Source organism: Falco biarmicus, chromosome Z, assembly GCF_023638135.1.
Source record: "Falco biarmicus isolate bFalBia1 chromosome Z, bFalBia1.pri, whole genome shotgun sequence".
In the NCBI taxonomy this organism is placed as follows: Eukaryota; Metazoa; Chordata; class Aves; order Falconiformes; family Falconidae; genus Falco; species Falco biarmicus.
In genome coordinates this window covers 29596479-29622977 of record NC_079311.1, presented here as the reverse complement: position 1 = coordinate 29622977, position 26499 = coordinate 29596479, and the positions used below count along the sequence as shown (strand labels likewise).

Below are 26499 nucleotides of genomic sequence, written 5' to 3'. Positions count from 1 at the left end.
ACATACTCTCTCTGCTTCCTCCTCTCTCTTCTTTGACTACTCCCTCTTCATTGGCTGCCCAACCTCTTAACAGAACCAGCCACAGCTGCACCTTATCTACATCAGCCAACCCAAAGCCCCTGAAGCGAGCCCACAGTTGGATATTATCAATACTAATTAACCCAGCTTCATTCCTTTACATGAAGGAGTCTACTGAAATTGCCACTTATGTTCTGGGAATCTGATTCTGTCTCAAAAATCTGGTTGTCAAGGATTTCAAGCTCATTCTTCAAATGTTCTATTTCACAGTGTCAATGCCTATGAAGTTTGAGCTGCCTTCCTTTAAATGAAGGTAGACTGCTTAACCAGGCAATTTTCCTCTTCCTGGAGACTGGAGGCATCAAATTCAGTTTCAGTGTTTTGTTTCACTGAAAGTGAAATCTGCACAGACTGTGTTTTTGGTTGTTCCCTATTCTTTACATGCTGGCACAGCATTAACATAGGGTGGGTGGTACATGTACTAAGTCATGGACTTTTCAGCTGCTCAGGCCCTGCCAATGGGAAGTCTGGAGGGGCACAAGAAATTGGGAGGGGACAGAGGCAGCACAGCTGACCCAAACTAACCAAAGCAATATTCAAAAATATATAACGTCATGCGCAGTACACAAACTGGGCAAAGTTGGCTGGGGGGGTGTATCACTGCTTGGGAGGGACTGTGGTTTGGGTACTGGCTGGGTATCGGCCAGTTGGGTGGTAAGCAACTGTATTCTGCATCACTTTTTTTTTTTTCTTCCCTTCAGTTTTATTTCTCTTTCTCTTTTTGTTATGTCCCTTTTTGTTACTATTATTACATTTTGCTTTATTTCAATTATTGAAATGTTCTTATCTCAGCCCATGGGTTTTACTTTTTTCTGCTTCCCCTCCCCATCCTACCAGGGCAGGGGGAGTAAGCGAGTGGCTGCGTGGTACTTAGCTGCCAGCTGGGGTTAAACCACAACAACATCAAATTTCCAAGTTTTGAACTTGGCAATTCAATAGAAGATGCCACTTCAGTCAAGAAATGTTATTGATGATATTCAGTCCTGTATTGGTATTGAAATAGATCACAATAAATATTGCCAACATCAAGAACACCACATGTTTAGGATGCCAGTATAAAGCACTTTCACCCTTCAAACAAGTGTTGTCCAGGTGTGTAATTGTTAAAAACAATGATCTGGTGTCTGCAGGAATAACAAATATGGTGGTGTACTCAACCCAAGCCGAGTCTGTTTCGCCTGCGACTGTAACTGATGAGTGATCTTCCTCTCCTCCTCTCAACTCACAACCTTTTTGTCACAAGTGTTTTCTCCCCTTGTCCTGTTGAGGAGGGGATGTGAAAGGGAGGCTTGGTAGTCACCAAAATCTTGACAGTCAGCCAAGATCAGCTCACCACTCCATTTAATTCCCTACTCCAGAGTCTCACTCTCTTTCCTTCTATATGTGATATTGATGAGGACCCAGATGAGGAATAACTCCTCTCCATTCATGGTGAACATATTTTTGCTAAGACCTTCATGTCTTATAGCACCTTCAAGCAGGCCATTTCTTAAAAAGAAGCATACAAAAACCAACCAGCAGCAAAAAAACTCCAAACAGAAATAACAATAAACCCTAAAAGAACCTTGCGGGTTTGTTACTATTCCCTAAGATCATTAAAATTCAAAATGTTTGAGTTAATAATCTCTCCACTGACTTCCATGTTGTTGGTTTAGATGTATAACTGGTTATTTTTTCTGCCTCTCCATCTCATAAACAAGAAATACAACCCTTGTACTTCAGCCTTCACCTGGACTCCTTATAGAATTCACGAGTTCAGCTTCCTTCCTTGTTTGGGTATCCATATTTTTCCTTGAAGAACATTTTAAAAAAGAAAAAGAACTGAAGTTGGAGTAAACAAGAGCATCATAGTGTATATGGAGAAAAGCAATGAATTTAATTTGCATGAGAAAGACAATTTAATTATATAGTAATTAATTACATACTGATACTTCTCATTCCTTCCCTGCTACCAGGACACGTCTACCAGTGCACAGATTAGACTAGTTCTGGGGTTAAATGGGAGCTGTGTGGTAGAAGGTGTTATCTGTATGACCCCTGCATTATCTGAAACAGAAGAAACTACAAAATAAACAGAGATCAGGGGAATGAAAAAAGTAAACATATCTCTTGCAGTTACAAGAATTGAATGCTGGGTTCCTTGTTCTACCTTGAATATCTTCCTCCATCCTCTAGGTCTTTGCCTGTTCCTCTCTCCCTGAGGCTGCCTGCTACAGCTTTTCTGCTGATTAGCTGTCTCACTTGGATGTTTTCTGTCCCACCAGTTAGTAGGCAGCCTGATATGCCTCATCAAGACTAAATTAGCCTGTGCACTTTGTGTCGGAATACTGCAGTCATGCCCTCCAAGTTCCTGGGTCAGCAGGAGCGGCCATGCCGGTGTGCGCAGGTCACTGCAACTCCACACATGCTTCACAGCTGCCCAGAGATACTGCTTAAGGCCCGGTTCCTCTCAGCACACACACAACTATTCTGGAAAAGAAACTTCACATCTATAGATTGTCACCGCTCAGCATGTGCAAATCAAGATTTTCCAAACCCAGAAGTGTGGCTAAGTTTTTCTAGCTAACTACAGAACTTGCATCCTTTATACAGAAGGACACTTCTGCTGGTAAACACCAAGTCCTTGTGAAAAACCACAGATTACAGCTTTTTCAGAAAAAGATAGATCCATATTATGTTAATTCAGACAAAAAATCGTTTTTTACCTAGTGCCTGTTGGAAGTTCTGTAATGGAACACAAATCAGTTCAAATACACAGGTTTAAGAACAAAAGCCTTAACAGGCAAGACTACTGCCTGCTCATGACTTTCTTTTATATATCAAAATTTTTGCTTCTGCCAGTTGCACCCAGGGAGGCAGGAACTTTTGAGACTCCTGTCTCTGCCTGCTGCTGGGGAAAGCCCTCTCTCATGGCATGCTCAGCAGACCATGTCCTTGGGTCAGAGTAAGCAGAGGCCCATTAGTTGCAATGGAACAAAAGTTGTGTGCGGTGTCGAGTGGTAGCAAGCAGACTATTTGCTCTGAGATGTTTGTTCTTTCCCTCTTTGCAAAATTCAGTGCGATCTATATACTAAATCAGTTCAGCTCACATTGTGAAAAAAGGTGGCAGTTAATACACAAAAGTGGATGCTGGGTGGCTTTTCATTCTTATCTGGTTATTACTGGCAAAGACTGAAACCAATGTAAGAGCTGTGGACATGCTCTCTCAGGGAACCACGAGATTACCTTTTTTCCAGACTAATACCTGCTCACATTGTTTCAGTGTCTTTAAAAAAACTAAATCAGATGAGATGGACAACTCTACCTAAATCTACCTGTTAGACTTGTCTTCTTACTGAAGACAAAAAGAATGTACGTAAATTCTCATCTGACTTAAAAGACAAAGCACTATGAATGTTTTTCAGCAGTCAGCATTAGTGGCATGCATTCACAGTAATTTCAAGCCTATGTAGGTTAAACCTATGTTAGAATGTCTTTAAAATTCTTCTCATACCTCAGAAAAACTAAAGAAAAATAGTACTGCAAGCTACTCACACTTGGATCTGTGGGTGGTCACAACTGCACTGTGTAAGCAGCTTGTATGTACACTTTCAACAAAAACCTTGTCAATAGATCTGCAGAAACCAGTTACCAGTGATAACTTATAACAAGGAATGCCTTTCTTCTTCCATCTAACTTCTTGCCTCCCACCACCCCCATCGCCCCCCTTAAATTCTTTGGTTTTGTGATGCATATATATTCAGACTTTACTGGAAGGTCCCAAGTCTGTGATGGTAAAATAAATCTACCCAGCAGCATAAAAACTGCCTGAGGTGTGGCTTCATAAAGATATGTTGAACTCCGAGTTTTGGGATGGATCCTTACGTGACAGGTGTATGAGAATAGCATCTTTCTACATGAATATTACTGCTTATTCCCAGTGAACTGCTTGTGCTGTCTCTTGCCTTTCAGTGTGAATAATAGTATGGGAATTCAATGAGTAGAGATGTTTAATGCAGACGTGTACATGCCACTGCTAGCCATGTACTTTATTTCTTTCACAGCAAGTTAGAAGGAAACCAATGGTTGCATGAGACCGATTTTATTAACTCTAAGACAGCTGTTGACAATTGAATGGAAATTAAATAAATACCTCTGCACTGTGCCTTATGTCCCACAATGAATTACAATTACATCTAAATAAATAAATAAATAAAAAAATGTCAGACATTATCCCAGCACTGTCTGCTGTGTTACACAGCTGATTGATTTAGATCAAAAACGGCAGCCAGAAGGCTCCTAATTTAACAGTTTAAGTAGGACTGAATTTAGGGGCACAAAATTAAGATAATCTATTCATCTCTGGATGGAAATTGTAAAAACAAAGGAATTCATTATTATATTTTTTAGCTGTATTAATAGAAAATAATTTTTGGGTTTGTTACCACTATGTGAAATCTGTGGAACTGGAGGTAAGTTTTGCAAAACTTTACTAATCAAGTAGCACTTCATTTCATGTATAGTCCTACTTAAATCATAAATCAAATCGAAATACTCATATTTGCATGATATGCAGGTCACATTCGACTCCATTTGCTTCGTGGGATGCCTCAGACCAGTTTATTCTGCAGTACTTACTGAAAAGCACTTCAGAAGTAGTGTTTTTGTAAGGGACAGGTACATACAGATTGTAAGATGAGAAAACTATATATGCAGAATAACTAAGTGAAAAGTTATGGCATTCTGTTAAAAAATAGGCATTTATGCTCAAGTCTGATAGAACAGATTTCCTCTCCCTATTCCATTACTTGTATGAAAACATCTTAAGCTTAAGCGGCAGCATATTACATTACATCTGTGTAAACATAAGCATTAAGATTTTTATACTTTGGAGTTTTACAGAAACACTGGTTAAAAAGTAGACAGGACAAACTACCAGAAACAGAAAGGGATGTGACATAACAATTTCCAAGGCTGTCAGGTAGTAGAAGTGTTTACCACAAGGTGAATGCTCTAAGAGTGTAATTAAGTATCCTAAGAAAAAGTTCTGAATTATCTTCTGAAATGCAGACTTAAAAACCAACCAGAAAACTACCTTAGATAGGCAATGTGGAGTTAAATAGCATTATAGTTTGTCATACGCATGCAGATACAAGCCAGTTAATTACCCTTACCTCTGCTACCTTGGACTGTAACAGACATTTGGACTAAATAAAGCAATCGACTTGTTAGATTGTTAGTTAGTCAGATAGTTAGTTATCTTTGGTACTTACAGTCTTTCAATACCAGGGCAGGGTCTCTATGAGGAAGAACTCGGGCAATTACAAGCTGCAAAGGCTCCAAGGTTCTGCCTGTCTCAGGTCTGCTTTTTTAGGAAGCACCCACAAACTGTCCTCATACCTGAATTAGTTGAGTCCTGTACTGAATCTCTGCGTTCATTAATGCACTGAATTCCTAAAGAATCTCCCCATGCCTGCCAATTAGACACTGCCTTTCACCCCATGATTTTTCAGAGCCCATCTCCCTGGGCTGCTTACCTTTGCTGTATGCTGAGCTAATTAGCTGTACAGACAGACAGACTCATTCCTATTGCCTCCTTCTGTTACACAGACCACAGGCTAAGGAGAGAAAGTGTGAAAAGAGTTGTTTCATCAGGGTATTGATGATATGCTGAAGCAAAGATCATTCTGGTTTACACCACGTTAACAGAGACTCCCTTGCTCCCCAAGACTCTAACCTTCTACGGAGAGACTGACAATATAAGGAAGTAAGATGTAAAGTTGTTCCAAACTTATTACCATTAAAGTAGTGCATGTGGACTCTTGTTTAAAGACTGAATGAACTAAACGGTATGCTTTTCTTCCTCTTTCACATGTAACAGGAATATGACTTCGATATTAAAGGCAAGTGGAAAATGAAAAAGAAAGCAAAATTAACCTTGTGATGTATTAGGTTAATGAAATTTGAATCTATTTTCCTGGAGTGTCATTTCCAATTCCACATACAGTAAGTGTATTAAAGTAGTTACATATAGAGAACAGGACCTGGGTTGCTCAGGGGTCTGAAGAGGCACTCCAATCAAAAGACACACATAGATGTGCTGGCAAAAGCCTGAAGTAGAAATGCAGGCACACTGCTGCTACACAGGGCTAACATGCTTTTTCCTTCAGGCGGAGGGCTGTTTGTAGCTACATCAACTGGAGTTATTTCATTGGTACAGAATACTTTTATATAAGTTCCAGTTAAGTCTTCCCCATTTGGAAAATATCCAAAAATAAAGAGCTGTCCTTTGGTTACTGTAACAATCTTTTCTTCCACGTTCCCACACAAAAATTAGGTATTTAGGATTCTGCAGTGGAAAATTGCTACATGACGTTGTGCCTACTGAGTGTGCATAGTTGTATGTGTGCATCTTCATCTCCTCCTTATTAATTTCCAGATTTTGTTTCGTTACAAATTAATGAACTAACACTACTTCATGTGTGTTTATTAAACCAATACATTTTAAACTGATTTTGTTATAACCCACACTTCCTTCCTGCTGAGGATATGAATTTAAGATAGTCAGTAACCCTACTGTCCTGACTTCTGCATTTTCCTAAGTTCATTCTAAATATTTTGTTTCATATGTGGACATTGAAGTGGAGTGAGTACTCTTAAGTTCATTCAAGGTGTAAACTTCATTGTGACCTTTGATGATTTTAGCTACTGTGGGAATTCTGCTGCTTTGGAAAAAATAGGCTTAACAAAGATATATTTAAGCTGTAACTTTGAGGATAGTTCCTCCCAAATCCAGTCTCAGAAGGGTCTCATCTGGCAGAGTCAATGAACATAACTCAGAACCATCCTTCAGAATACTTTTACAAGAGTTAAGAGTGTATTTCAGAATAATATTTTAAAGTAAACAGCAAGATTTCCACCATACTTTTCTCAATGTGCTGAATCAAATGGACAGCCTTTGAATATTTTCGGAACCGATTACCAAGACAGACTTAAGGTCACACATGAAAAAGAAGTTACTCCCTGTGACAAGTCCTAAATTAAACCAAGAAGTGCATGCACACCTCAGCCAGACTGGTAACTCAAATCTTGTTAAGCTGCAACTGAACCAGTCTCTTAACAGGTGAGAGCCCAGAAACAGATTATTTTCCCTCCTTAATGTTTTAAATGGAAATGCAATTAAATTCACTTGGTTTGCTTTTCTTTTCCAGCTAAAATCGGGTCTAGCTGTATCAGCAACCAGGCCTGCATACCCTGAATGCAGCCACTTAAATGTAAGATTTAATTGGACTTCCTTCTGTCAACAGATTTTCATGCAGCTCTAATGTTGTAACGAACATTTACCTACTTCATCTTACTTACGTGCCATAGTTTTATTTAAGAACATACATAGCTGCTGGCTAAGATTAGCTTTTATATCGTTCCAGAGAGAAGACAAAAATTAAAAACTTTGAAAGCAAGAGCTGTGCTGTAAGAGGACAGAGGCTGCAGTTCTTCAACAGGCTAAAACCTGAATAAGGCATCAGGTGTGTCGAGTTCACAAGGCAAAGAAGAGACAGTATCAAGAGCAGAAAACCAAAGGTCAAAGCCAAAGTTCCCCATTTCTTTTACTCAGGCAGGTGAAAGATTTAAGATTTTCCAAACTACAGACTGGTAATTTGAACACGACCTAGTTGTCCTCCCCAAGAAGTTCACCTCACATCTGAAGCACGGATACAGCATATAGGTTAAAAAAAAAGCACAGAATAGTTTAAACTGCTCTTTCTCGCTTTAGTTGCTTCAGTGTTCACAAACACTTCTCTCGTTATGTTTATTTTGTTTTAAAATATAAATACCACTTAATTTTATTGCTAGACATACCTCACTTAAAAATAGTAAAAAAAATTAAGATACTTGGTTTTCTTCTAGGTCCTCAGACCCCAAAGATACAGCATAGTAAAAGTCAGCGTAATATTTCTGAAAAGAGAAGTTGCAGAATCCTCATTACTTCATGTAAGTTATTAGATATAAAGGAATTAAATTTATTGGTAATTGTGTGGGCACACTAAAAATCTGCGTGCTTGCAGGTCAGTACAGCACTGTTATTATCACGCATTCTTCAGGGCGAGACTTGTATGTGAGATTTTGCAGTGAAGGAAAATAACTGTTGGCTTCAAAGAATGCACATTAATCATGTGGATTGCTCATGTTTATATAGGTAGAAGAGAAATCTTAAAGAGTACTAACGGCCATCAGATTAATATTTTTATTTTTAATTAAACTAAACAAATTGCTAACATGAGGGCAACACTCTAAATTTAAATTTGATTTCATTGCAAAAATTGGTTTTAAAATTTTCCTTTCCTTCCTTCTTAAAAGGAATCCTCTGCACAACAGAAGATTCTTAATCTAAATGAACACAATACAATTGATTTACAACAAGATACTACTGGAAAATTATTTCAGCCAGTACTACTGAGTAATTTCAGTTACAGTCAATGGCTTTAACCAGAAACACAAACCAAAATCTTCCAACCAAAATCACAGGAACCAGCAGAATGAGGTTTATTAACTTCCAGAAAAACATCTGGTTGTGCAGAAGAGATTGCTCCATTACATAAAAGGATTATTTGTTATTAATTCTTTCAACTGTATGCATTATGAGTTTTCTCATATTCTATAGAAGCTTTAACAAATTATCCCCAGAAACTAGCTGCATCCAAGCTAGACTTAATGTTGTGCATATTTTCTCGACGTTGTTTGGTATAAATATTTGCCTCTCCTTTTTGCAGCCGATGTCTCAGAACAGACTTTTGATGTTTGGTCAGCTGACGTTTTATCTTCTGTTTCACCAGTTCCTATAAATAAACAAAAAATTCAGCATCAGGACTTTTTGGAGATCATTTAGTACTGATACATGGCACGATAGCGCATTTTCAGTGCTAACATGAACATGCACAACCCTAACCAGAAGGCCTCTGTACATTGAGAAGTTAGTGATCTACACAGCAGTTATGTAAGCAAGCCCCGTCTGTGCTGTATTGCTGTAAGCTGCATGTACAGGGTTGTCGTCAGGGCTGTGCTGTGCTGCACAGATCTGCTGCCAGTAAGATAAACCAAGTCAGCTCCTGCTCAGTACTGGCAAACACACCTGTGTGGCCCTGCCTCTATCTAAAAGTGCAGCAAGAAGTTCTCATGTGAACCTTAGTTCAGCCTGACCACAGAAATAATGAACAGAATTGTCTCCTTGTAAGAAAATCATAAAATAGCTCGACAGACTAAAAAGAGAGATTCTCTGCCATGGGTAAGGTCTGTATGGTGTGCTGCATATGTGTCGGGAGTCCTGTTCAATGCAACACCCTCAGGGCTCCCAGCATCTTAAGAGGTGTGGGATTATCTATGCTGTTCTCTTCTGATGGTCTTAGTTACAGTAAATAGTATTTTAAACCATACCTTATGGAGTTGTGTCTTTCTTATGGGGATCATAAAGGACCAGCACTCTCAGTGCAAAACACGTCTTCTTCAAAAATGTAAAAGCTGATAACATACTGTCCTATTTTAAGTTTTAAAAAAATAAAAGGACCAATAGAACATTTCATGTCCTGCAGTAATTATTTGGTTCATGCCTATATTACTTTCAGCACCCTGTTTTTTCTGAAAAAAGTTTGGATTACAAAGATCTGAGTATGACTATAACAGAAAACAACACTTTACCACAAATGTGGCTAAGAACAAAGGCCAGGAGTGATTTACAATTCCTCCAGTTTTCCCCTGTTGTGGTGAGGCACTCTCCTGTTAATATCTGGAAGGTCAGAACTGTCTCATGCCTCTACAGCAGAAGTACTGGAACAGTTCATCTGTTATTTACACCCATGTTTTCAATCAGAGTTCTGGTCTCTGTAACAATGGCAATAGCTATCCATAATAAAAATGAAAACATGATTTAGTAGATTGTGGCTGTGATTTTGTCATTTGGAAAATGATCCCAGATCAAACTGCTGCACTGGTATTGACCGCATACTTACATATCATGTCTTGGAAGAAAAAGAAATCAAATTATTTTCACCTTTCTGACTATTTAATCATGACAGAATCATATCTTGTTGAAAATCTCTAAGGAGTGTCTTATTTTTACTCTAATTAATAAAGCATTAAAAAAAATCATATAAAGGAACAAATCTGTCCTTAATAAAAAGATCTGATTTCCAAATAACCGGACAAGAGGAAAAATATCTAATTACATTTCCTTTACAGGTACCCCAATTTCAGTTGCCTTGTTGAGCTTTGTTGATTGTACTATCAATTGAACTTCACTGTGACATATGACATGCTACGTTGGTAGGAGTAAATCAGGAACCAGAAAGCATAATTGTGGCAAGATATGCTCTTTAAGAACTGCTGTGACTAATACAATTAAAGTAACACAAGGAATGCGTGAATCCAATTACTCAATCCTGACTTCAGCAGAAATCCTGTAATAATTGAGGAACCACCTGAACAGTAGTTTCCTAAGTTACATAGCAGGCAGGCTAACTGCCAAAATGTGGGTAAAAAACCCCAGCTGGGTATGATACGTCCTTCCACGAGCACCTTGAAATAAAAAGCATAGATTATCTTTTAATTATTCTGAATAAAATACTTACTAGAACTAATTTACACTGTTGCACTGATGTCTTTCTTTTGCCAGTAAAGCACCTGCCATTCTGTCTTTTCTATAGGCAGAACCTGAAAGAAGGCTTCTCTACTTCTACTCTGGTCCAGGACAGATGACTAGTTTATACAAAACTTGCTAGAAGAAATTTTGCAAGATGGTACCAGAAGTCTTTGACATGTAACCATAATGTAAATTCACCAAATTCTATTACTTAACCACAGCACATGATTGAAAGACTCACTAATCTTTCCATCATTGTAACAGGAATACTGAGAAATGCTTCAGAGTAAACAAATTTACATTTTTATTATTTAAATTTTTCATCATTCAATTGTTTCCTCTAATTATATTACAACAATGCATATAAAGCTTTGTACAAGCACAGAAAGATACCTTACTTTATGCGGAATAGCTGATTTTCCAACATTCATGACTCTTTCTGGCACAGTCTCCCAAGTTATGACTGTACCTACTACTATTGCCACAATTGTTTATATATGCCTATATGAATTTGTGTGATTAATTTTAAAATCTGCTGATGTTTTAGTATGTTTTCTCCAACAAACAGAAAGCAAGCTGCACAAACAACAGATAAATGCTAGCAGCAATAAGAGGCATCAGCTCTAAGCAGCCCAGTGGATCTTACTACAGTGACATTATTTTGCATTTTTAGTTTTGTAATTATTTTCTGTTACAAACAGCTCATTACAGGTATCACTTCACTAGTTCTAACACTCAAAATGAAGATTCAGCAATTGTCAGAAATGTTACTTTACTCAGCATGAAAACATGTAAGTGATCATTATGCAAGGTAAATTGATGCAGGATAAAGTTTTTTGTGTGGCTGAACCTCTTGAAACCTTTTCTGCTAAAGTGTTTTTATCTTACTTTTACAATAGAAAATTAAGTATGCACACATAATTTACAAATTTTTAACACATTCCGTGTCTGTCTATGGAATAAACACACATTCTCTAAATACTCTAAAAGGTTTCTATATCCACGTAACAGCCACTGATACCACTCAGTGGGGTACAGGAGTACAGTTTCAAGTAATTTCCTTTGTAGGACTCAGCAGCACTAATTTTTTTTTTCTTCCAAATCTTGTACACTTAAATTAGCAAACTCAAAAAAAAAAAAAAATGCATGGACCAGAAACTAGGAATTCCTGCAGGTCATCCTGGCTCTTGTTTACTTCATTCCACAGTTTTAACCTAACTCTTTGTCTCCTTAAGAAAACACAGCATCATCCCCTAGAATAAGAACTGTGATGACAAAGGTCAAAGTTGAGGCTTTTTTCTTGCATAAAGTCCTGTAAAAAAATGACTTAGAAGAGATTTAAACATGCTGTTCCTTCACATTTATTTACACATGTAACTTTATTGGTTATTGGTGTATCTTTAAAATACTTATCTTAAAAAACAAAATATAATCCAAACATGAAAGAGTAAAGCAGTCAACTGTTCCATGAATATTACAGCCACTGACAGGTACCTTGTGTAAAACAAGGCTGATTCACAAAATAACACATCATCTAACAGGCCAGTAGCAAAGCCTTTGTTAGAAGAGTACCAAAGCAATAAGTAGTAGACTGAAAAGACTGTAAATTAGGAAGATAAAAGTCTAACAAGGGAAAAAAAAACCCCAAACAAAACACACTTGCCAGCACTAGACATTTCAGATGCAGTATTTCTAGGGCAAATGCTCTAATTAGGCAATAGAAATGCTTTGAAAAGGTACAAATTGGAAAAGTACATATTTATCATGAAAGAGTTGAAACTACACCAACACATTCCCCAAACAAGATTTTTCGGAGTTCTGCTCCTCACTGCAAATGAAAATGAGACTGAACATAGGCATGTATTCACAAGGTCAAGTATGTAGTCTACCCTAATTAAAAAAATGCCTCATGGATCAGCTGTCAGCTGAAAGAAGTTTCTACCTGTTTTGTACAAGAATTAATGAAGCACACTGGACTTTCTTCCCTTTAAAAGGAAAAGGCACTTTAAAAAATATGACAGAGGTAGCCACACCGACTAATGAGCAGTGCTGGGTTGAAGAGTAAGACAATAATGCAGAAAGTAAAATTTATTCATGTTGCCAAAGAAATAACTACTGAAGTGAGTTCATATAAATATTTCAGAAAAGAGTACGAAGAAATCTCTAAGATGACAGGTGAAAAAGGCCAAATTAAATCTTGCCTCAAGCATCCGATTTTAAAATAAAAAATATTAATTATGGCTAGCAACTGAAATGAATTAATTGATTATATGTTGTGTGTTAACACACATTAACATACATTAGCCTGCTTTGGCTAAATGAGAGCTTTTAATATGATGTGGAGCTTTGGTGAAAGAACAAAGAGCAGCACATGAAAGGAAGTGCTGGAAATCATTACCTGTAAACAATTCCAGAAGTATCAGTCCTATTTTTCTGTAGACATGGAAACTAGAGAGGTACATGGTAACAAGTCTTCTTACAGAGACTAGAGAACATTTTTACAAATACATACTAACAGCTATGTGCAAGTTAACATGGTCTGAACAGACTAGATAGTAACATAGTAACAATAATATTTACCGGTGGAATGGTTGAACAGCTCCCAGCACTTCTGACCGATGAGATACTTTTAGTCCTTGTTCTGTGCTCAGCACTCTCTTCACTTCTGAAATACGTAAATCAATTTTTTATTCTTTACTTATTCTTTATTCCACTAGCAAAACAAACATCTTTTGCCTCTATAAGCACCATATTTTATATATAACCTGAAAACTCACAACAAAACATGCAAATACTACAAAACATTTATGTTCTGAATATCAACATTAGTTGTTTAAAACCAGCTTTTTATCAAAGGAAGAATTCGTTGCACAACAGCCGCATGTATACCAAGCACATGAAAAGAAGCTTCAGAACACTAAAAAAAAAAAATAAATACTTCAGATTCTACAAAATGTTTTGACATGTCATTTCACTACAAAGCAAAAGCAGATGAGGACGAGTATGAGCTTGGTATATGCCTCCAGGTGTGTGCTGGGCTGGCAAATTTTCATGTACAAGGGGCTAGCCTGAAGGTAAGCAGGAATTTCTAAGTATGTCAGGAAAGGAATTAAAGGCTAGAACACCACAGAGTACAATATATTGGAACAATATATTCCAAGGAGCTTGTTCTTGCTAATTTCAGCAGAGTGAGCAGCAGAATAATTTGGCTTTGAGATATTCAAATTACAAACTTACTCATAAAAGTTATTTAGAAGCAGTATCTTACTGTCAAGAACTCCTTCACTACTAATACTAACTGAAATAGAGAAAAAGAAAAAAAATCCACCACAGAAAATAGGTTGCTCTACGAATTAAATCCAAGACCAGTTACCCCATCAGATACTTCAGTTGTCTAGCTGTTTAAGATTTGTTGCACATTACATGTGAAGCTTTACATATATAGTACCAATCAACACGTTATCTACCATTAAGACCAAGAGGAAAGATATCCACGGCAATGTTTTAAAAATAAATTGAATTTTTAGTCTTCAATTTAAACAAGGGTAGCTGAAGAGGTCCTGTTCAGTCTACTTGAAAGATTCACATTTACTGGGGAGAGGGGAGGAATCACACTCCTAGATAGGAAATATGAACCTTTACCTGTAATGCCTGAATTTCTCATTTAAAGTTGACAAGTCAACCAGATCAGGGCATTTGTCTTCATTCTCCTCATCATTACAGCACTCCTCTTGTCCTGTGTGATTTTTGACTTCAGCAGCGTTTTCAGTTATGCTTTTGCCCTTAAAAAAAGCAATTGCAGAACTCTCTGCATCTTCACCAGATTTCTGAAGCATAGCTTGCCCTTCAACTTCTTCTAAGGCTGAACTCAACTTTGACATACTCAGCCTTTGTGTATTTTCACTACTTTCAGTTGTATCAGCCTCCTCATTGACATACATAAAGTTGTCACAGGTTCTGCTTTCAGACAAATAACCCATTTCAGACATGAAGTCTTCATAGTTGTCTTTATCTTTGGTGAAGAAGTTGAGCTTATTCTCAGCATCTTCTACAAATTCTGATATCTCTGTTGTATTATCATCCTCATCAGAACCTGGTGGGTAAAGCAGGTCATCATCTTCTAGCATTTCTTTTGTATAGCCGCTGGCAGCGATCTCTCTATCAAGAGAACACTCTCTCCTGTGAAAGAATTGCATTTTGTTTTAATATGCTAAATCATCAAGCTACCAATATTCTACATTTTGGATTAAAAATACTAATCAAGCTGGACTGTAATTACCCATACTATTAACAAAGAGGATATACTCTTGTGAAACACACAGAACACCACATGGTAGAGCTGAGCTTCAGAAAAAAGTATTAACAGAATGTGACATCACAAAAGCAAACGACTACAATAGATGATTCCATCTCCATAACCAGTATTTATTTGTTTATTTATTTATAGGAAATTATTTTATTTTTGCAGGAATACAGTTTGGCTTTAAGCTCAGATTATGTTGAGCAAACAGAAGAATAAAGGGTACATATGACACAGAGAGACTGATTCAAGTGTGGTAGCCCTTTGGAACAGGGATCGGAATGAAACAAGGTCCTTTTCATTGCAACAGCTTCAGTCTTAAGTGAAAACTTACTTTGTTTTTCAAAAGGGACAAAAAAATTAGGAAGAAAACTTTCAGCATAATAATGCTTGAAGAGGCAGTCACCATATTTACCAGCATTTTAAAAATAAATTTAAAATTGAAACCCAAATTAATTCTTGATATACTAGAACTATAAAATGGGCTTCCAGAAGTAGAAGAAACTAATTCTGCATCCCTGCTAAAATTTCCTAGATATTTACCATTCAAATCAAGCTTTTAGACTGGTCTCTCTTCCTCAGCAGCAAGAAGAAAGACAAAGGAGGCAGTACTGTATTTTAAAGCACACTTTAGCTTTTGGAAACCACTTACAGTAACTTTGGTTGAATAAAACACAATAGAAATGACAAAAATATAATTTAAAATTGCATAGTTGGGCCTATTTTTTTTTTTAGTTCTTCTACAGCCACTTTTCACAGGCATCCATTTTTCTCACAACACCATCATAAACAGGACAACTCAAATTTATCTGGCAGTTTCTACCTGATGTCTTTGAATGCTGGGAAGACCTCACTCTCATAGTTGAAACGTTTCTTAAAGAACTCCTTAATACAGTTAACATCTCTGTCAAAATACCTGTAAAGAAATACAGAAGTGTAAAGACATAAAATCAAGGTAATGAATTCTACTGCAGTGACAAACTTTTACCCTGTATCTTGTCTTTTGCTGATTTTATTTTAAAATCATTCCTATTAGTGATCACAAGGCAAAAGCTAGGGAGACAAATTGCATGCAGTATACTTCCAAGCACTTCTTAATGTCATTCTCTCTCAGAAGGAATTAATTACATATTTAGCCTAAAGAGACATTTCTACTCATTCATAAATCAAATTACATTTGGAACATTTTTTTGTGCTGCATGACAACAATGGTAGAAAAAGAATCAGAAACAGGACTATGGAAACAGTCATAGTTGACTATTTGCTGTCATCAGCACTTGTCAGATTTACTTTGACAAAAATCTTTAAATTTGAACCTACCATTCAGCATTTGCATGTGATGTTGATACCATCTGAGGGAAATCAATCATAGTGACATGGTCATCATTATCCAATATGAGATTAAATTCATTGAAATCACCATGAATCAAACCATGATTGGCAAGATTTACAATCAGATCCATTAATTCACTGTAGACAGAGGCAGGATCTTCCACGTGGTGCACCTGGCACCTGAAAATATAAATAAAATATCCTGAACATTGAAAAACTTAATTTAGAAATACAAGCAAAGTATATGAAATACATGTGACAGAATGCCAGAGTAATTAAAGTTAAAAAGGTCCTCAAGTCTCTAGTCCAATACTCTCCTCCAAGCTCAGTCAACTTTGAGATCAGATCAGATGACTCAGGGCTTTATATAGTTCGGGCTTGAAAAATTCTAGGGATGAAGAGAGCCTGTGCAACCCTCTCCAAGTACCCTGTACCACTGCCTCACTGTCCTCAATGGGACAAAATGTCTCCTTATAAGGCTAAATCTCAATTTATGCTTACTGTCTGCCAGCAGGAACCATATCGTAATACATAATTTAAATAACAGATCCATAAATTTTTATGCTTCTCCTGGTTTAGGTAATTTTATGGTCTCAGTAGGAACTAGGTCTTCCTGTATTCAAATTCAGATGCCTCATGACATTTTCTTTTAGAAATTCTTATTTTCTACACTGTTAGGAAAAAAGAAATTTTAAAAAAAAAAAGCTTAAAGCATTCCTGAACATATACCTGAGAAAGCAATGTACCTTAAGTGGCAAAATACAAATCATCTGGCCTTTAGAAACAAAACAAGTAAAAAAGCAGTGTTGTGGTTTAACCCTCGCTCACTCCCCCCTCACCCGGAGGGATGGGGAGGAGAGTTGGAAAGGAATGCAAAACCTGAGGGTTGAGATAAGAACAATTTAATAATTGAAACAGAATAAAAATGAAAGAACAATAATAACAATGATGACAGTAACAGTTATAATGAAAAGGGAAAGGGAAAGAATAAAATCCAGAGGGGAAGGTAGAAAGGAACACGTGGCACACAATGCACCTGCTCAGCACCCGCCGACCGATGCCCAGCCAGTCCCCAGTCCCGGAGCAATGACCCACCCACCCCGGCCAGCCCCCCAGGCATATATACCGGGCGTGACATCCCATGGTATGGAATACCTCTTTGGCTAGTTCAAGTCAGCTGTCCTGGCTGTGTCCCCTCCCAGTTCCTTGTGTCCCTCCATCCTTTTGGCTAACAAGGCCTGAGGAACTGAAGTCTCACACCAAATCCAAACCACTGCACTGCAGTAGCTACTAAGAAGAAAACTAACTCTGTCCCAGATGAGACCAGGACACACAGTTTTCAATGTAAACTGAGCAGAAGTTCTAAAATAGTTATAATCTTACCAGAATCACCACTGTAAGGATCAAAAACTGAAGCTCAGAACATGAATGATACTGTATTCAATACTGTATATAACCAATAACATATCAAATATGTGATTTCTGTGCAGAAAACAGTTGCATTACTACCTTTTGTCACACTGCTCTTTTGGTGTATTCCTTACTTAAAAAAAATCAGTCTATTTCACCAGTTTCTTTGGACTAAGAAAAAAACTCATTTCTCTGTATAAATAAATTATAACCTTGCTTATCTTATTAAGTAGAGTGCTAGTGATTGTGGGCTAGAGAGCATTATGCAGCATGGTGAAGTCAGAATTCACTTACATGACAAGGAAAAACCCTAATCCTTTAACCTTACTGAACCTAACATTGTTAGGATTTCTACAACGTAGGGAATTCAGGCAACAGTACTTACAAAGGATAGCCATCAATGAGCTCCATAACAACTGCATGCCTGTTGTAGTCCACAGGTTTTGGAACAGGAAATTTTCTGTCATGCAAAGCCTGGAAACAGACAATACGTTGAAAAATTGAAATTAAATAGTTAAGAAAACATTACTATATTGACAAATTCCCGTCAAATATAAGCAATAAATATTACCATGGAAGCAGCATACATTACTCAAATGCTAACTGGAAACTTCAAATCACATGCTTATGAAGGAATATGTCATAACATATACGTAACATAACTCTGACTGCGAAGACAAATAAAATCTGTAAGTTTAAACAGTAAGTGCACTGCTATATTGTCAACAGTTTAATTATTGTGCACCTGGAAGAAAAACACAGCAGAATGAAGAGTGACAGAATCATACTTGGTCTGCTAGCCCAAGTAACCAATAGCAGGTAACTGGAAACAGGTTGTCAGGAATTAGAAAAATACTCCACACTAAGCTGCTGCCAATATAGTTCTGCCTAACTAGTTACTCTACAATCAGTTGCTGTAAGACGATAGTTCATTCTTAAATATTAAAAACCAGTATTACACCAATTAAAGATTAACCAAAGGGAGAATATTTTGAAGCTCTACTGTTCGCCTTTTCCAACTCAAATTTAGTCATTCACTTGATCCACTCAACTTCTTTATGGGTTCATTCACTTTTTACTCATTCTTCTGTTACTAGTGATTTTTTCTTAGATAGAGGTCTAAGTTAAGGCAACATAAATATAGCTTTTGTTACTTTAAAATTAAACTATCATCGCTTTTCAGAATGCAATTAATGCTCTCTCAACTCTCTTTTCAAGGAAATTAGCCCCCATGATCATATTCCTTCAAATTCTGACCACATCATGCTTTACCAGTTAGAACAACTGGACCAATACAGAGGTTCTAAATGATGGTAATAGTTCCTTCTCCCTCTGTGGAGGCCACTGGTAGAACCCACTGAGTTTTTTTAAGAGAAACAAGAAAATAATATTTAATGTATATGGTACTGTTAAATAGCACAAAAGGAGAAGGGAAAACTAGTTTTTTGTAAATGACTAGTTTTCCACTGTCAACTTTTAATTACTTTATAACATCTGCATTTTTTTAAAGGTCAAAAAATCTAGTACTCAGAGTAGCAATATATACTTGGAAATGAAATCTTCTTGCACAGTATAGAACAAAATGTGCCTTTTCAGGTCAGAACACCAGTCTGGACAGAAAGATTTGCTTCAACAGCACAGCAACAATTGAAAGCATGGTAAATTAAAAAATAAGTAAATTATTTTTTAAAAATGACAGCTGGGTAATAATAATTCTGACAAGAGTAATTCTGGAAAGAGTTATTCTGACAAGAAACTGTAAATTTCCTTACTTTTTAAGGTGTTTCTGCAAGCTTATGCAATAGATTTTGAAGGAAAAACAGCAGCACTGGTGATACATAAATTATCTATCCATAAATAAAAAAAATAATTTGAATTTCTCTCATGGCACCTGTTTCTGTTGCAAGGGACTTCCAAGGCAAAGCTTCATTTTGCCACTAAAAAGCATACAAAATACATAGCATTGAAATTCTCTGAAACATAATACTGTAAGTCTGTTAGGGGAGGAAAAAAAACAAACAAAAGAAGTGTAAATCCTACCACTACTGTAAATATGAAATAATCAAAAGACAGTCTGGAAAGTATCTTCAGTCTATTACACCATTGCTGCTAGTGTGTGAATGGTCACCCACCTTCATATATGCAAACTCCTTCATTGCTGCCAGCCGGGATAAATACAGCCATGACATTTTATGTCTGTGCTTGTGGTAGTCACGTTTATTTTTCAGACTGCGAAAAGAAGTTCTTCCAAGCCTATGTAATTTCAATGCAAACTGTTGCTCCTCTTCATTTGCAACAATGTAAATATCTAGAAGACATAATAGCATAGCTCTAAATCTAACAAGCTAGGTAGGATCTGATGAAAACTGCAGCATTAAGGTCTGTTACTTCACTTCTCACAATTACTGTATCTGGCATGGCAAGTTCTCCTACAGTTAGTAAAGACAGCTAAATTAACATATTGCATACTAAGAGATCATAAAAAGAAGAAATTATTGTTAGAGATTATGGTACTCCACTAGAAGAAATACTGATGTGATCTGAAACATCTGTCAGATTAGGAGATCTTAAGGTTCCTATGCTCAGGTTAACATCCCCAGGCTATCTGCACAGCAAAGAACAAATATAAGCTATCCTTGAGCGAAATCTAAGGCAGATGCTGGTGTTCTTATTAATCACAATCTGGAAGAGCCGCCTTCTTTCTATTGTGTGGATAGACAACTCAAAGGGACCAGCCTCTCACTTTAAACAGTGTTAACAGACAGCTCATGTTTCATTTCTACCATTTGTTCCAATAAACCCCTTCTCACTATCCAATTTCACAAGTTATGTGCTGCGTCACATTACAATCTACATGAACATAAGAGGAACCAACACAGCACTCCAATAGTTTTGACCCTATTTTACTTTACCATAAAGTGGGATGAAAAAACTGAAATTATCTTTTTGCTAAAATGGTTCAAAACTCTACAAAGCATGGGACAAATAGCATCTGCCTGCAAAGCAACTTTTTAAGCGATGAACTAAGAATCAACAAAACTGTCAAAGTAGAATGACACTCTTGTGAAGAAACATTCAAATGCAGCCAGAAGCCTCACACAACATTTGAACAAGTGAAACATAAATCTTGGTGTTTGACAGATTAACTGATGTGACCATCCAGAAGAAAACTTAACTAGTTTCTAGCAAAACATGTGCAGCATTACAGCTGTGTTTGCTTAAAGAAATTATTAAAAATGGGGGTTTTTAGTTACCTGATTCTTTGCCAACACCCATCTGGTTTCCAACAGAATGTATAACTTGTCGGGAAGACAGAGTTTTCAAAGCAAGGTAATCATATCCTGCATTTGTTAACCGATAACCCTGGACAGCTAGTCAAGAATAAAATACAAAACATTTAATTCCTCATTAATTAAATTAATTAATTCTACTGCATTTAAAGTAAGTCTCAATTTAGTCTTGTTTCAGCTTACAGTACACAGCACTCAAGTAGTATTTCACCCATCGGCTAATATCAGCCCGACAGGAAAGAATGGTAAAGATGTTTGAACTCCTGTAAGTTTTATGAAAATTGACAACTGGGCAAAAGACAAGACATGCTCTTAGCCCCTCTAATAGAGGCAATGGCAGTATTTTAAATAGCCTGGGAAAACCCAAGGAGCATTTTGGAAGATACACATATAGGAGATGCATCAGGGACATAGGATTGTTGTGGTAATCTACAGCAACTCTTAATGCTATGAAGAACGGAGACAAAAAGGATATGAATTTCCTGCAAACTTGTACAGTATGTTTGCAAAGCTAGATGCAACTAAAAGGCTGAAGGAAATGGGGAAAAGCCTGCACAACTACTACCTGTCACATGACAGGGAATAAAAGCTACTTGAGTAGTTGTTTGGTGGGGGTGAAACATACAAAGTGTTTGCAGTCTGCTCCAGTTTGTGTACTACATGACTGTAACTAATTTGGGTTGATTCCTGTATGCATTTGAATATTGCCTTAACTGATGTTTCTTTCATTTTTCACGGCTTTTGTGACTAAGCAATACAGAAAGTTAACTGTTCATCTCTTTTCTGCCTGTCATCTTCATAGACATGAGAATTCAGCAGACAGCTACAACATTTGGTCTGCACAAATCCATATTCCCAGGGCAGGTTCAAGAGAACACAAAGCTAGTAAGTGCTCTGGCTGCTCATACGTGCCAAGCTGTGGTACTTCTGCAAGTACCACTGTGAGGGCATTGGGGACAGAATGAGTGAGAGCCCAACATAAAATTCAAACTCACTTTTAGTTCGTTCATAAGCTAGAAGTCTGTGCTTCACCAACTCCCTCAAAATTTTATTACAACCACCATGTTTAAGGCTGGCAATGGAAGCAATTAAGCTAGCAGGAACTATTTCATGGTTCTTCATGCCCATTTCCACCTAAAAGACCAAATAAAAATAGCTTCGTTAGCCCCTGTGTTCAACAATGAAGTAAGATCCCACTTGAGACTAAAATCACTTTTTATGGATGCACTATTACTTTTTCTGTGACTTACCCAAACTTTTTAATACACACCACTGCCCCTTGCTGTCCCTTGTATAATTCTGCCTTGAAACTTCTATAGTACCGGCCCGAAAATGAATGGCCGATTAGAGTTCGGTTGCAGCAGCAGATGAACGCACAGGTCTGCTTTTCTCAGACCAGATGATTTTCTCGCACTCACACGGCCACGCTCCCTTCGCCCTCCTGCCAGGACCCCGCTGCCGGGACAGGCAAGACAGCCCAGCTGGTGCGGCCACGCAGCTAGGCAAGGCACCAGGCCGCGCACTGGCAAACCTCTGCTCCCTCCTCCTTAGACAAGGGGCCAAAAGCCACCAGCACGTGCAGAGAAACTGGCGACCGTACCTTGCCGGGCGGCCACCATCTGGACAGCCCCAGCGACCGCTCCGCCGTCAGCTATCCCGAGCCGGCCGGCCGAAGGGGAGAACGCGAGCTGGGCCCACCCTGCGGCAAACACCAACATCGGACCCCAGGGGAGGCGGCGGTAACGCAAACCGGCCCCATTCCCCCGCAGCCTTTCTTCCGCTGCCGTCTGCGACGCAAACGACCCGGTCTCCCATCCGCGCCCGGAGTGCGCCCGACCCGCCCTAGCCAACCGGCCACGCGGAACTCCACGGGCAGGGCTGGGCCAGGCAGGCCGCCTCCCCTCCCCCCGCTCGCCCGTCCTCCCAGCCAGGCCTCTCCGCCGGCTCACCGCTGTCAGGACCCTGAAGTGCTCCTTGGAGAGGTACCGAAGCATCACCACGTTCAGCTTCCCCATGACGGCTGCGGCCGGCACACGCTAGCGGCGCCGACAGCCCGGTTCGCCCGGAGAGCGGGGCCGCGCGGGAACGCGCCCGCCCGCCGCACCACCCCGGCGCATGCGCGGAACTCGCACGGCGGCGGCCAGCCCCGCCGGGCCGGGGTGCGGCGTGCTTGGGTCCTGGCAGCTGCCTCGGCTGAACCTTTGCGTGCCTCATTCGTGCCCGAGTCATTACGGACTGACAGTGGAGTCAGAGCAAGCCTTTAGTCCGACACTGCCTTGTCCTCCCTCTCTGCTGTGAATTAGTTGGGTGCCCTGTGCATCTGCCAAGACCGGCTCCCCAGAAACAGAAGCGACACCCAAGCCGCGCAGCCGAAGCCGCCCGCGGCGCGTCCCTGGCCGGCCCAGCCGCGGAGCGGGACCCGCGCCACGCCCCTCCGGCCCCTTCGGCCCCTCCGGCCCCGCCGCCGTCCGCAAGGTGCGGCCGCAGCTGCGCCTGCGCACGTCCGGGCTCGGCGGGCGGGGAGCTGCCGGCGGGTCGGGCGGCGCGCGGCGGCCGCTCGGTGTGCGCCTGCGCCGTGCGCGCGGCGCTGTGCGTGGGGGCGGGGCCGCGGGAGGCGCGGGGGTGCTCGGACCGAGGAGGCCCGTAGCCCCTCGCTGGCCGGTGCGGGTGGTCCTGCCCCGTCGCAGCCCCTCCGAGGGGGAGTCGGCGGTCCGAGCTCGCGTTTCCTGCCTGGGGAAGGAAACGCTTCCACAGCCTTGTCGGTACCTGCACCGTAATGTGTACCGGGCTGCAGAGGGAGGGTTAATTAATTGTATTCGGTAGCAGTACGGAGGAACGAGACACGCTTTCCTCAGTCGCTTTGTCATGTACTTACGTGTGATGAAAATGCCCCTGGTGAACTCGCCTACTACATTTGTCAGATTTTTTCTCAAGGTGTTTGGTGGAAAGGGTATCTTTCTGTTGTCTTAAACCAGTAAACCCTTGATACTTTTTTTTACTTTCAGAACTTAAGCTGTCTGTAACTGCTATCAAATATGCACTGCCGCCCCCCCCCCCCCCCTTTTTTTTTTTTTCTTTTTAGACATTTCTGAAATGGCCAGTTAGAAAGATGTTACTATTCAAGTATCCTTAAGAAAAGTTTTCACAATGCTAGAGGATCTATGTGGTTTTGTCTGTTTTCCTTGCAGTGGGTTGCCAGAAGTACAAGCAGAAATCCTATATAAAGATGTGAAATAATTTCTGCATGCAATGTGCTGGCCTGTGACACGGTGCTCTCAGGGTGCTGAGGACAACAGATCATGCGGAGGAACGGCATGTGGTGTGTCGAAATTCTGTACAGCAGTCTGATGGGTACTTTAGCCTCATCGAGTGGGTATGGGCCTTCCACCAGACTCCTGATCACTATTACCTCTACTGAAACCAGAGCCTGATTCTAACTTTCTGCTACAGTATCCTCATCTCTCTAACCTCCACAAACCCCGGTTCCATATCCACATATCTACTTCACTTGTGTTATCTGTACCTTTCAAAGTATTATATTTTACCATGGAATAAGTAGTTAGTTCTGCTAATCAGCTGCACGTTTCAGGTACCTCTGGAGGAGTCAGTTCACTGTTGCTCAACATCTAATGAGCCCTGCAGCAGTTACTTTATAGTTTCTGATGGATAGAGGTGGTAAATATTTACAGTTGATCAGCTGTTGTTCTGTACCTGCATTCAAACAGAATTATTTGGGGTTGTACTTTATTCATTCCATGCCTCAAAGACTTTTTGTTCTTTGTCTCTGTTACTGCTGTCACTGTGCCACCTTGCTTGCAGGGCTTGGCCAGCATGCAGGCGTGCAGAGCTGTCAGCTACAAGGTAGAGCCTGGCAGTGCTCAGGTAGTCAGGACTGCTTGATAGCATCGTGCGCTACCTGGATCCATGGCTCCCGACCACAAGCTGCTGCTCATGGTGGTTGGGCTGTGGAAAAGAAGAGGCAAAACCGAACTCCTCCTGCACCAGTGCCAGGTGTTATGGCAGAAGTGTTCTTCTGTGATCTCTCATGTAGGTTAGGCTTTCCTGCTATAAGGAGTCTGTGGAGGAATAAACAGGAGTAATATAATCAACGTGTGGGACACCTAACCATTCTCAATGTTTTAAGTTAGCACTCAGTGAAACACAGTGTAAAGAGGACACATTCAGTATATTTGTTTCCTCAATATTAGTAGTACACTTTCAGGAAAACATTGAAAAAGCATAAGAGGCTGGTGAAGGGTCTAGGGAACAAGTCTTATAAGGAGCAGTAGATGGAACTGGAGTTTCTTGGTGTGGAGAAGAGCACACTCACCTGAGATTGTGGTGAGGTGGGTGTCAGTCTCTTCAACATGTGATAACAAGTGATAGGACAAGAGGAAATGGTCTCAAGTTGTGCCAGGGAAGACTTAGATTTGCTATGAGGAAAAAATTCTTCACTAAAAGGGTTGTCAAGCACTGGAACAGGCTGCCCAGGGAAGTGGTTGACTCACCATCCCTGGAAGTATTTAAAATATGGGTAGATGTGGTGCTTAAGGACACAGTTCAGTGGTGGACTTGGCAGTGTTAGGTTTATGGATGGACTTGATCTTAAGGGTCTTTCCCTACCTAAATGAGTCTAGGATTCTATGATTTGTTGGCCGTTAATGAATGTCAGTAACGCATTTCAGTGTGGAGGTTTTGGGTTTTTTGGGGGGGAGGGCCTGTATGTTTTGCTTTGACTCAGGGTTTTTTGGGTGTTTTTTTAGTATTATTTCATCCATGTTCTCATATGACATGATGAAGAATAGTGTATCCTGATTTCCTGTTTGGCATTTCTTCTACAAAGTTTGCTGGCAAGCCTTGGAAGATGAGGTAGTTCTATAAAATCTGTATGCTAGAAACACCAGGAACATGTGACTGGAAGGTGAGTTTCCAAATGAGCTATCTCGAGACAAAAAGAAGAGGACATTAAACCACTGTACAATTAATTAATTAAGAGACCAGCTGTTTGAATATAGTATTATAATAATAATACTAATAATACTCCCATGCAGAACTTCATATTCATGGCCTTTAACAAGGAATAGTAGCTTTAAAATTTTTCCTCCAGGCTGTCTCTAGTATGACCCACTGCTACTATGCTTTAGATTCTAACTGCAGCAGATCTTGTTGCATATTCTTAATATAGAATCACTTCTTTATAGCACAAATGTGTTCTGGACTTAAAAGGAGGCCCCTTGAAAGTTGAACTTGTAAACTGAGATGTTAAATTTTCAGGATAAACAGTTAAAAAAAAGAATCTTTCTTAGAAATTGCTTGTGAGCTCAAGTTCATAACCATGAAAAAAGAATGTTCTCTACAAGCCTGCACTGATGTAACAAAATTAATGAGGACTGTAAAAATACAGTTATTTTTGGCTGGTCAATATATTTCTAAGATCATGTTGCCTTTTTTAATCTTTTTAACTTTAACTTATATTT

The 26499-nt window shown here is 39.4% G+C and overlaps 2 protein-coding genes across 3 annotated transcripts in view; both read right to left on the bottom strand.

Moving 5' to 3' along the window:
• Positions 1–5424, bottom strand: part of LIX1 (limb and CNS expressed 1) — a gene marked incomplete at its 5' end in the record, with an annotated part of 28687 nt that extends 23263 nt beyond the window's left edge. The window contains 1 exon segment of the mRNA XM_056325077.1: positions 5318–5424. Coding sequence (XP_056181052.1) covers positions 5318–5424 — 107 coding nt within the window.
• A 3153-nt stretch (positions 5425–8577) lies between these two features.
• RIOK2 (RIO kinase 2) lies at positions 8578–23405 on the bottom strand. Of its 2 annotated transcripts, none has more exons than XM_056325039.1 (10): positions 22972–23405; positions 22018–22156; positions 20987–21103; positions 19865–20040; positions 18118–18206; positions 16311–16502; positions 15814–15906; positions 14333–14869; positions 13271–13355; positions 8578–8894 (listed from the first exon to the last, which is right to left on the bottom strand). In XM_056325039.1, the coding sequence occupies exons 1-10, from the start codon at positions 23035–23037 to the stop codon at positions 8733–8735; spliced, it is 1656 nt and encodes a 551-aa protein (XP_056181014.1). In that variant the 5' UTR covers positions 23038–23405; the 3' UTR covers positions 8578–8732. The 2 variants fall into 2 exon arrangements, with proteins under 2 accessions (XP_056181014.1, XP_056181015.1); XM_056325040.1 differs by having other exon boundaries at positions 14342–14869; positions 22972–23403.
• Between the last annotated feature and the right edge of the window lie 3094 nt (positions 23406–26499).

Excerpts from the sequence above, each read along its gene's own strand:
- RIOK2 (XM_056325039.1), bottom strand. The coding sequence starts at position 23,037 with ATGGGGAAGCTGAACGTGGTGATGCTTCGGTACCTCTCCAAGGAGCAC. Across the intron at positions 15,907-16,310 it reads TCACATGCAAATGCTGAATG|GTATTTTGACAGAGATGTTA; the intron begins GTAGGTTCAAAT and ends ATTTCTTTACAG. Across the intron at positions 8,895-13,270 it reads GCTGTTCAACCATTCCACCG|GAACTGGTGAAACAGAAGAT; the intron begins GTAAATATTATT and ends GTTTATTTATAG.